Source organism: Populus trichocarpa, chromosome 1 (assembly GCF_000002775.5).
Source record: "Populus trichocarpa isolate Nisqually-1 chromosome 1, P.trichocarpa_v4.1, whole genome shotgun sequence".
Classification (NCBI taxonomy): domain Eukaryota; kingdom Viridiplantae; phylum Streptophyta; class Magnoliopsida; order Malpighiales; family Salicaceae; genus Populus; species Populus trichocarpa.
Genome location: NC_037285.2, coordinates 8,503,456 through 8,515,730, shown reverse-complemented (window position 1 = coordinate 8,515,730; position 12,275 = coordinate 8,503,456). Strand labels below are relative to the sequence as shown.

The 12,275-nt window shown below is 31.7% G+C and overlaps 1 protein-coding gene across 1 annotated transcript; it reads right to left on the bottom strand.

Moving 5' to 3' along the window:
• Positions 1-2,152: 2,152 nt before the first annotated feature.
• LOC7479322 (probable CoA ligase CCL9) lies at positions 2,153-4,758 on the bottom strand. Its single transcript, XM_002298005.4, has 4 exons — positions 4,463-4,758; positions 3,328-4,372; positions 2,750-2,853; positions 2,153-2,638 (listed from the first exon to the last, which is right to left on the bottom strand). Exons 1-4 carry the CDS (start codon positions 4,661-4,663, stop codon positions 2,420-2,422), a joined length of 1,569 nt encoding a protein of 522 aa, XP_002298041.2. The 5' UTR covers positions 4,664-4,758; the 3' UTR covers positions 2,153-2,419.
• Between the last annotated feature and the right edge of the window lie 7,517 nt (positions 4,759-12,275).

Below are 12,275 nucleotides of genomic sequence, written 5' to 3'. Positions count from 1 at the left end.
TGATCTATTGCTCCTTGGGCGTGGGCGGAGTCCACCCACGATCATATGATAAACTTCTTGTTAGTTTTTCTTTTTTAGAATTAAACTTAACACTTCTAGTCATCAAGCAGATATGTAATTTGATTAAAAAAACAAAATCAATTATTAATTATTAATAAAAACTAACCTCTTTTTCACGTATCATCGCTTGGTTTTTTTAATTTAATTTTTATTTTTCAATTATTTTTTAAAATATTAAATTTATTAGAGATTTAGCTTTATAATCAATTTCAATTTGTTTTTTATAAGGTTATTATGGTCCTATAATTAAAGTCGCAGGGTTAATAAGTTAACCTGAATTGATTAGAGTTTTAAGAGTCTTTTTTTTTCAATTTAATCATTCAATATTAAATTAATTAAAAATTGAGTTTTATAATTTTTTTTAATTTTTTTTTAATTTCATCATTCAATATTGAATTGATTAAAAATTGAATTTCATAATTAGTTTTGATATTTTTTTTTTATGAAGTCACTTGACAGGTTGACTCGAATCATATTTTTTTTAATTGAGTTTTTTTTATTATATTCATCATTTAATATTAATTTTTTCTAGCAATTATATAACCATGGAACCACAAATAAAAACTTAGCAAAAATTCCCAATTCCAATCTATGTTTTCTTTGTGTAATGAATGTTATAGGTTTCTTTAAAATTTTCGAAATTTCAGAACTGGTGATTATACTAACTGGCAAACATGTGAGGTTCCACTCTGCTTGGTTGCCAGAATACATGTCAAAGTTTTGTTGACGCTTCCCAGTTCTAGTCAACACATACAGGAGGGGAGAGAGGTTCTTAACGTGCGCAAACCACAACAACTAGATGAAGAACATTTGGTGCCCCACTACATTAATATTTACTTTCAAGGGACACAGCAGAGGCTGTTCTTCAAGTTTTAAATGTATTACAGTAATGAACAACGTTGTTTAGTTCAGAGTACTGTCTGTAGTTTCCGAGGTAGTGTGTATACTGCTACCTTAAAGAGTTCAGGGTTAGCGACTGAGGGTCTGTCATCTTATCTTGATTGGGATGGTTTTTTTAAGAAAGTCAAATATTTATTCTAGTATTTGTAGCATGAAATATATAAAATAGATTACAGAGTAGTAGGGAGGTATGATTACGTAACTTAATATTCAAAACCCACAACCAGACTCCAAATAATTTCAAAGATTTAGAAACTTTAAATTGAAAGATTTTCTGTCTATTTTATTTTGATCAAAAGATAAATCTTTCTTTGGATTTTTAGAAGTAATGATATATGAGTTCTTACTCAAGAAATCCTTGCACTTAGTTAATTTAAGGATTTTATTAAATCATCATCATTCTAGTATGAATTTAAGAATTTCAATCAATTTATTGAATCTTAATAAGAAAATTCCTACCAATCAATAATACAGAAAATATCAATAAAATTATATTTCATATAAATAAAAATACCAAATCAAGAGGAGAAAATAGATAAATAAATGATTTAAAAGGCTGTAACAATAAACATCAAGAGATAAATAGATGGACTTATATAACCATAAAGAACAGTTTACTGGTTTTTTTTTTTTTTATCATCATATCTTTTTAGAGGATTTTTGAATCATTGAAATAAGAAGTTTTTATTGCACATATTCATTTCGATTAGTATTTAGGTGTTTGTTCGAGCTGTACAGGATAAAATTCACAACAGATAGAACTGGAGCCATCACTATAATCCTTTCTGGGAAGGTAGGAGTAATCATTCTCTATTATGGACAATCTACTTCTTTCCTAGCATATTATAAGATAAAGAAAGATCGGCTCCAGCTTGCTAAAAAAGAGAACTGTGGATTGTAAGATGAAGCTACTTGGTTGGCGTGGTAATGATGATCTCAAAAGCTGTCAGGCAAGAAGACAACAAGGGATACTTTTTAGATCGTCCTAGAGTGTTTTCTCACACTCTTGAAATAACAAAACTAAAAAAAAAGGTGCACAATGAATTGCACTGTTCCTTTTCCTCCAATTCGGATAGTAGCTCTGAAAGTTTTTTAAAACACAAGGCTTCATATGTGCATCCTAGATACAGAAAGCAAGAATGATGGCGTATCTCATGAACACAGGACACTGGCCAAAGCAGTACAGGAAGCATTTAAATCTGAATTTGGGGGTGTCATTAGTAACATGTTGACATTAGCTTGCCAACATGACATTGGCATATAATAAACTGCAAAAGTTTTGCTAAATATTTGTATACATTACATAAGAAAGTAATTTCCGTGGGTGCTATATTTAATAGCAAACCATTGTGTGACAATACAAATGGTAGTAGAACTAATCGTGTCATGTCTGCTGTAATCAACCAATATGAACATATGAGTAATTAAAACGTTGAAAGAATGAAGAATAGCTGATTAATTAAGCTCCAAACTTGGGTACTTTAGCGGTGGAGATTTGAGCAAGAAAATGCTCCGCTACAAGCCTACGCTGAATCTTTCCGGTGGCGGTTTTCGGGAGTGAATCAGTGATGAATACCTTCTTGGGAACCTTGAAAGTTGCAAGATTTTTCTTGCAGAAGCTGAGCACCTCATCTTCATCAATGTTCGATCCTTTCCTTGGAATTATGGCACAATTTATCTGCAAGTGAAGAAAACAAAATGTCAAGTTGAGCCAAGAATTAGGAATTCACAAAAACGTAAGATGTGGTCCCACTGCAATGAGGTTGACTTCAGCATAAAGATTTCTTACCTCTTCCCCATATTTTTCATCCGGAACTCCGAAGGCGACAGCCTGAGCAATGTTAGGATGAGACAAAAGTACTGCATCCACTTCAATTGGTGATATCTTCTCCCCTGAAAACACAAGAACAAATCACAATATCAGCAAAATTGATCGATGAATTCCAGCAAATAGCTGGTCAATTAGTTTTAAACTTGACGTCTTCCTTCAAGTTCACACATTTTGACTTTCAATAACGCTCAGGTTTCCATGAAAAGCAAGCAATCTAATTCTAGAACAGTAAGTCCATCTAGAATCTGCATATTGGAATATGAACTTTCCAAATCAAAAGCATTTTTTTATATTATTGTTATTTTGACTAGACACATAATTTGATGATGAATGCACATTTTGTTCGAAGAGAACTACTAATGTTGATCACAGCTGAAACATCTTGACCGTGCTTTGTGATGCCCTACCATGCACACGATAACAATACTAAAATATATTTCTCTTGTTCAAAATTTGATTCTGTGGACCGATTTTTATTTTATTTTATTTTATTGACTAGAGCACTAATAGAGCAAAACTAAAATGTGCATACATACCTCCACGGTTAATAAGCTCCTTGATCCGACCGACAAGGTGCAAAAATCCATCCTCATCAAGAAAACCGACATCCCCTGTATGGAACCACCCGAATTGAAAAGCAGCCTTATTGCCTTCAGGATTATTCTCATAACCCTTGGTCACATTAGGCCCTCTAATACACACCTCGCCACTAACTCCAACCGGTTGAACCACCCCATTCTCATTTAAAATGGCCATTTCCTGCCCAATGGGTCGTCCGACCGACCCGGGTTTATGGGGGCCATCTTCGGGTAACGGGTTGGAAGCCATTAAATGAGCTGCCTCAGTCATTGCATAAGCCTCCAAAACCGGTGCGCCAAAGGCCTCCTCTAGCCGTTCCATGATAACCGGCGCCAAAGAAGCGCTACAGCTCCTGATAAACCTTAGCTTGGGGTAAGCCGGCTCTGGCTTGCTGACATGGCGGTCGAGAATAATTTGATGAATTGTCGGGACTGCAGTGTACCACGTGGCATTATATGAAACCATGTCTTTCCAAAATGTTGAAGCAGAAAATCTCCCGGCGGCTGGAAGAGCTACGGCGGCTCCAGCCACTAGTGAGCTCAATAACCCAGCTAATAATCCATGCACGTGAAATAGCGGCAACACGAGGACAGTGGAGTCAGACTCGGTGAGTTTGTAAACCGATTTTATGTTCAAAACCGAAGAGGCCAAATTCAGCTGAGTCAAAGGAACGCCTTTGGGCCGGCTCGTGGTGCCAGAAGTGTGTAAGAACAAAGCCACGTCAGATGAGTCGTTGACGACATCGTCAACAGCGTCAGGTACTGATTCTGACTCGGTTGAGAGAGTTACTCTTTTGGATTGGATGTCAAGCGTGGATGTCACGTGAGGGATTTTGAGCTTAGAAGCCGCGGTTAGTGCCGGTAGGATTGGCTCTTGTGGCATGATTAGGAGTTTTGATCCTGAGTCGGAGAGGTAAAACTCGAACTCCTCGGCTGTGTAAGCCTGGTTTAACGGCGCAGCTGTGGCTCGGCAACGAATTACAGCCAGAAACATGACCACAAACTGCATAGAGTAAATAATGAGTGAAAATTATAAAAAAAAAGGTTTTGTACAGTTTTTGGATCTACAAAAGGAAAGCATAATCGACAGTACCTCGATGGTGTTGGGGAAGGTGAGAGCGACGACATCACCGGGATTGATGCCGGCGGAGATAAGTAGAGAGGCGGCATGATCGACAATCTGTTGCAATTGCGCGTGTGTTAAATCGAGTCTGCCAGAGAGTGATATAGCGCGACGATTTGGGAAATCCTTGGCTGATTTGTTTAACAAAGCAGTCAAAGTGAGGGACTCCATTTTCTTTAGCTTTGTGTATACGGAACAAAAAATTGATTTAATTTAACTTAGAAGTGAATGTTTTAATTGAAAGAAAGCGTGTTTGATGGTGAGGGAGGAGAGGGATTTTTATAAATGGGAAGTGGTGTGAGGTGGAGGTTGTTACTGGGAAGGTAGGTAGGTCATAGGTGAGAGAAGGGATTACACGTAGGAAAAAGGGTCGGTCAGTTTGAGGATGCCTGACTTTCTTCTTACACGTGGAGGGACCTTTACGGTTAGATTTTGAATGGGCTGGGAGGTGGAGGCTCATCTGGCACAAGTGCATCCAGAATCCAGGTACAAGCCACACAGTTGCAAGGTGGCCCTGTTTTCAGTTTTTGCTCTGGATACGTATCCTATTTTAATGTAGAAATGTGACGTGGCTGAAATAATGTGTTCTTATTTTCAGAAAAATAAAAGAAAAAACGCAATAAACAAGTTTTATTCTATCATGCTGTTGACTTGTTTAGGAAATGGCCACGCCGACTGTTCCTCCTTCGCCTGAAGTATCTTACACCAGCCCGCCACATCAGAAGAGCTCGCCTTGGGTAAAAAAATAAAATGTCATAATATATATACATATAGACATTAAAATATATATATATATATATATATAAGAATAATAAAATATAAATACAGTTATACGAGTTTAATAAACATTTAAACACTTTGTTTTTTTTTGTATTTATTAAGATAAATAGTTTTCATAGGCTTTTTAATTTATAATTAGATTTAAAAAAATAATAAATTTTAAAAACTTATATATTTATTTTTTATATTTCTAAAAACAAATTATTAATCAGTTGATATTGAGATATATATGGCATTATTTTCGTCACCCTATCCTTGTCTCTGCGTCAATTTGATGTGATTTATAATTGTATAAATGTTTATAAGGCATCATCAGGTAAGGTGGGTTTCAATTCCACATTACTCCGTTTATATTCTTCAACTTCTTAAACTTTCGATCCTCACGTCTCTTTTAAGTTTTGCGAGCACATAATTATAGCTTCCGAGACTTTATTCCTTCAATATCTATGCCTTTTTTTTTAAGTTTTAAAAATATTTTTAAAAAATTTAAAAAGTTTTTTATTTTTTTATTTCAAATTAATATTTATTTTTTAAATTTTTAGATCATTTTAATATACTCATCTCAAAAATAATTTTTTAAAAACTAAAAAATATTATTTTAATACATAAAACCCCCTAGTCTACTTTCCACCTCTAAGCTCAACCTTGGCTCATGGTCAAAAATAGAAGAGCAACCTGGAAATTCAAATATCAGTAAGCAATTTCATTGAAACCTGGAAATATCTGGTGGCTGAGACTTGGTAGGCCAGACGGTGACTGGGATTCGTGGAAACCTCTCCTTGCAGTGTAGAAAAACGTAAGCGCTTACGCACCAAAGCATGAAGCTCCTTGCCATCGAGGTAATGATATGACATGCCACTGGATAGCCTAACTCAAGTTGGCCACTTGTTCGTGGATTAGCAAATGCAATGTTTAATTTGGTCACTACGTGTAAATATAAAAATTATATTAAAATAATTATCTAGGTGGTACCTCAATAGTAAAAGCTTGAGACCAAGAGGTTTACTTACTCTATGGTCTCAGGTTCGAGCTCTGTGGTTGCTCATATGATGGCCACTGGAGGCTTACATGGTCGTTAACTTTAAGGCCCGTGGGATTAGTCGAGGTACACGCAAGCTGGTCCGGACACCCACGTTAAACTAAAATATATATATATATATATATATATATATATATATATATATATATATATATATTAAAATTAGATGATACGTGTAAACACATCGAATATTTATATTAATAATAAAAAATAAAAATTTCTTGTTTTGGAAATGGAGAGTACTCCGTCTATAAGAGATTACATTACACACTGTGTTCAATGGTTGAAGCCATTCATGTATAATTTGTTGATCATCACATCTATTTGTTAATCAACGAATATTTGGATTTTTGCTAAGAAGCGAAATTACTAATTATATCAATGTTAGCATAAATAATCCATGTATAATTTCAATAATATCATGGCTATTTCGAATTTTTATAAAGATTTTTTTTTTAAAAAAAAACACATTCATTCTTATTTGTGGCTGATTTCAATAAGATTAAAAGAAACTAGTAAGAAATTGAAAAAATACTGTTTATACATACTCATGGTTGTATTTTATTGAATTAGTATAATGATGGTTTCGTCCTACCATCAAAAATATTAAATTAGTTATTGGATTATTTTGATTTTATAATATAGTATGCAGATTTAGAGGTTTAATCCAATTTATCTTAATCGTTATTAATCAGGTTATCTCGATCTTTATTACTCGGGTTATAAGTTTATCGTGTTATCTCAAATCACATATTATTTTTTAACCCAAATCACATATTATTTATTTTATAATTTTAAATTACATTTACAGCATCAGTACATCATTGAAAAAAAATCCAACTCTGATACACAACTATTTGATGCTATTCTCCTTTCTTTCTTTACTTTTTTTATTAGCAGGAATTGGGCTTCGAGTTACACAACTAGTTTGCATTTTGGACCACGGGTTTTGAATATGGCTGCACTCAGGTCCGCGCTATGGGCTAGCCTCGCAAAACTTGCAAATCGATGAAAGTTTTGGGTTCTGGGGAACCAGGGACAGCAAAATGGGGGCTTCTAAAGTTAAAGCTGCTGACAGAAAGTGATAACAGGGACTGGGTGTTGGAATATTCCGAAGTATGGTTAGCCAGGGATTTTTTTTTTTAAAAAGGAAATTACATAGTTTGGTAAAAATTTTAGGAGGATGACATGGGTTTGGAAAGTTTTTGAAAAATAACATAATTTGAATATAATTTTATTTTTTAATATCAATTATGTATAAAATTGTTATTGAAAATAACGGTAGAACATAACAGAGTTTCCTAACATCAATGCCATATAAAATCGTTATTAAGAATAATAATTGTATATTGTTATTTATTTTTTTAAAAAATAATTAACTTTATCAAAAGTCAACTAAAAAATTTATGAAAATAAAATGATTAAAAGATAAGATTTAAAATTCAATGACTAAAAAGATAAAGTGACGTGGCAAGAGAGAGAAGAAGAAAAAATATAAAGAAAAAAATAGATAACCGAGGAGACATTGGGGATCCGTTTTTGACATATTTGGTACCGTTAGAAAGATCTCAACGAGATAATTTTAACTACTTCTTAGAAAACCACTAAACGAGATCGCAATTATCCCTGAACAAAACCTCTAGAAAATTAGAATCATATTTGATAGCCTTTCAAGATGTGATTAGAATTGTCTTGTCGAGATTTTTCTAGCTATACTGGGTGTGTTAAAAACAAAGCTCTAGTATGTCCTAGATAACCCATTTTTTTTTAGGCATTAGATATTGAATTTCATTTCTTGACCATTGAAACTTTATGAAAATTTAATTGATATTTGTAATGGTTAATTAATTTAGTTAAGAAATGATTTTTTAAATGATTATTATTTTTAATAATAGTTGCGTTAAAAATATATTATTTTTAAAATATTTTTTTAACATCAAAACTTTTATTAAACTGTGTTGGGATTACAAAATACCTTTACAATACAGATTTGAAGTGACGACATGATTGAATTTCTGGGGGTCCAACATCACCATCCAAATTTCAAGGAGTTAAAAGAGAAACAGTGTATATAAAATGTGGTCAGCTTTCCATTAAAAAAAGGGAACAGGTTATCCTGTTTGAATATAAATTTCAAGGAGTTAACAATTCAATCGCCCCCCCTGGTGTGGTGTGTTCAAAGTCTTCTGTTTTCTTGTGAGGCCAAAAGTCCATCAAAAAAATGGCATTATGTTGTTTTAATAAGAAATTAGTGTCAAGAAAATCATGCCTAGATTCAAACAAAACAGAGGTCAAATGTACTGGGTAAGTTGCCTTTGTCACCATGTGGGGTTCCACGGAAAACCCAAAACTTTCTTCATCTCAAGCCAGCCCCCCGTATTTTAAGATTCATTGAAAAAACAAAAAAGTAATTTATTTTATGAATTGCACACTGCATGACTCGGCAAAGTATTGTCTTGTCCGAGGCTTAACTGTTGCTAAGCTCATATTAATCGCCATCGAAGAATTACCTAGTTGTTAATTTCACAAAGAATCGTAGAGATTATTAAACATTACGGCATTGACTCTTTGGATGATGACAGGATTTTGGTCGAATAAAATAGTATTGTGCAGTAAGTAATTGTCAAGTTACGTGGTATGGTTGGGATTAATAATTTAAGTGTCTGTCTATACACACACACGGCCTTCTGTCAGCTTATCGATTTTTGTTTTGCATCTCCAGAGAGTGACTCTCTTTTTTGCAAAATATAAAGTAATGAATTGTGTTCTCAGAGTGTTTTTGATATTGCGTTACTTGTTATGGTTGTGGTTTGAAAAAAATTGTTTTATAAAAAGTATTTTTAGTTGAGGTTGGTTTGAAAAAATAGATATTTGGTTAAAACTGTGGTTGAAATTGAGATTAAACAAAAAGTATGTGTTTGGTTAAAAAAATACTTTTCAAATTGAGGTTATAAAATAATTAAAAAATATTTTTAATTTAAATATTGTAGATTTAACTACTATTATTACATCATGAAATAAATAATATTGATATCAAATTTTTTTATTATTATTCTATTAAACTATATACAATGTCATCACATACGAAATATATCCAACAATGACTATATTTTTCATGGTTTCTTAAGCACGCAACAACAAAAATTGAATTTTTTGTTATGTCATCAAGCAATATCCTTCTAATTTTTTGAATAAAACACAATTAAAATAAAAATAAAAACTGAATTTTTTTTAACTGGGTCGGACCCGGCAAGAACATAATTGGAATTGCAATCAAATTCCACAAATGCTACGTCATCATGCAATATCCTTCTAATTTATGTAGTGTTATTAAATAATATTAAATACTAGTATTTCGAGTAAAACTCAATTTTTTTAAAAAAATTTACAATTTCATTAAGTACAAAATTCATTCGACAAGAACTACAGTTTTCATGATTTTTTGAGCGTGCAATAAAATTAGATAAAATATTATCAGGAATAAAATTGAGATTACAGTACGAGTAAATTTAATTCATCTTAAACTAATTTTTTTAAAAATATAAAAAAAATTGTTATTCATGTTCATATGAACAGTTCGAGTGAAATGAATTAACTACATTGATTTTTCAAAAAAAAAAAACAATTATTCACATGAATAATATGAGTGTGAGTGAATTAAAATTCACTCACACTGTTCACTTTAATGAACAGTGCTACAGTGGAGCATGCTCCACTGTTTACTAAACAGTAATTAGAAAATCACCACGCATGCTCCATTATTACTGGTCTTAAACAGTGGAGCCATGCTGTTAATTAGAAAATCACTTAATTGAAAAATTACCACGAGAAGCAGTAAACCTGTGGCACGGCAGTGAAAATTGATAAATCCTACTAAAAAAAATTATTTTCTTTTTGTTACCAAATACTGGTATATATGGTTGCGGGTAAACCTTACCCGCAGCCACATTACCAAACAACGTCTCAATCCCTCTCGTCCTTGAAATACATGTTTCAGACAAAAAGGCAAAATCAACATTAAATTAATACCAAGTAGTTAAATTAGCATTTTTTCATTCTTTTCAACTCTGAGGTTATATACTTCTGTTTCAAAGTAAACTATTACTACATTAATGTTTGTTTATCAATTGATGTCGCATGTATAATTAAAAGTATATAAGATAATAACGGTTATTTTTTAAAATATCTTTTTACTTAAAAATATATTAAAATAATATATAATTTTTTATTTTTAAAAATATATTTTCTGTGTTTCCAGTTATAATGATTTTGAGGCAACAGCCACCGTGATTGGTTAATTTATTTGTCATTAATTTAAAAGTAAACGGTAACCTGTTACCAATTACAATTATATATTGATAAAACAAAATAAACTAAAATACAATATATGTGTTTTTATTATAACTACACTGCTTACTTCCACTCCGTTCATTGTTTTATGGACTTTTTTTTTTCTTTTAGTTTCCTAGAATTTTTATTTCTAAAAATTTGGCTATTAAACTTTTTTTTTTAAAAAAAATTTCATCCTCCAAAACTATGTTGACATCATTTAATATCTTGATTTTTTTTCATTTGCATACTATAGCTGTATCCAATATTTCAAATAGTTTTTAATGTTTAATTAAAGTTTGTTATTACAAAATTAAATTTTAGTTTATAATTAAAAAGATTGAAACAACAAAGAACAAGAATTAACACAAAGAATCGGTCACTTTCATTTTTATTGTTCAAAGTTGGGTGTGGAAAACTTTAATTTGATCATTGAAGTTTTTATTTTTTTTATATTTGGTTCCTATTATTTTAGGATTTTATGTTTTAATTTAAAATCTTATTTTTTTCATGTTTCGGTTCTTGAATATTGAGGGAAGAGAGAGAAACTTATTGAAAAAAAAAAGGTGTCTAGTAAGCTACATTCCTGTAAAAAAAAAAAGATGTTGGTATCAATAGGTTCACCTTAGAGAAGCGAATTCAATAGGGATGATTTTGTCATTTAACCATATTAAAAAAAAATAGACTAGGGCCAGTAATTTTTATTTAGTTTAATTTACATTTTAAAAAAATAATTTTAGAGTGTTTTGCAGCTGGAATTTTGAAATTTTGGTATCAAGTTGAAATTTTGGTTTTTGTGATCCAGATGTTCGCAATAGTTTTAACGATTTACCTGTTCATATATTTTTTAATTTATTTTATTAAGCGTTTCATTCTTCAATTAATAAATTTCATGATATCAGAAAATATATTTATAATGCACACCTTTTTTTCTTTTGTGTTAAAAACTAACTTTGATTCAAGCATTTGGTAGGCTGATTAGTTATTTTTTAGTCCGAAATGTCACTATTCCAATATTCATAATTTTAAGTATCATGACATACTTCTCCATTTGAGTTTAATTCGTCCATTTTTTCTGAACTTTTTATTTTTTATTTTTTATGATGCAGACTTTTAACAACTCTTATATAGTTATTCAGCAGCTAATGTTGTCTTGTTTGCCGGTTTGACGACTTACTTATTTACGTAAGCTTGAAAATGAATTCGGATCGTATCGGGGAGAGAGCAATATATATGTAAGCTTGAAAATGAGTCGACGGCACGACATGGCCGGATCTCATTTTCAAAGACATCACTATTTTTCCAAGAGATGTATCAAGTAATACCTGGCTAGCTAGCCGGAGATTCCATTAACTAACGTATCTGGATCATCCTATATAGAATCTTCAAATTTATATGACTGACTCCTAGTACAGTTCGTTTTCTACGAGATACTGCCATTATTAATAGAAAAGATTGTTTAAAATTACAGTCGAAACTGTGGTTGAAGCAGTTTTATTTTAATATATTTTTAAACAAAAAATATCTTTTACACCACAATACTAAACATATATTAAATTTTCATCTCCCTCGTTAAGCAATTTGTATATAAATCAATGCTTGGTACGTAAGCAATTTGTATCAGATATTTACGAG

Coding starts and splice junctions, on each gene's coding strand:
- LOC7479322 (XM_002298005.4), bottom strand. CDS start 4,663: ATGGAGTCCCTCACTTTGACTGCTTTGTTAAACAAATCAGCCAAGGAT. Junction 2,854..3,327: donor GGAGCTTATTAACCGTGGAG/GTATGTATGCAC, acceptor TTGTGTTTTCAG/GGGAGAAGATATCACCAATT. Junction 2,639..2,749: donor ATGAAAAATATGGGGAAGAG/GTAAGAAATCTT, acceptor CTTCACTTGCAG/ATAAATTGTGCCATAATTCC.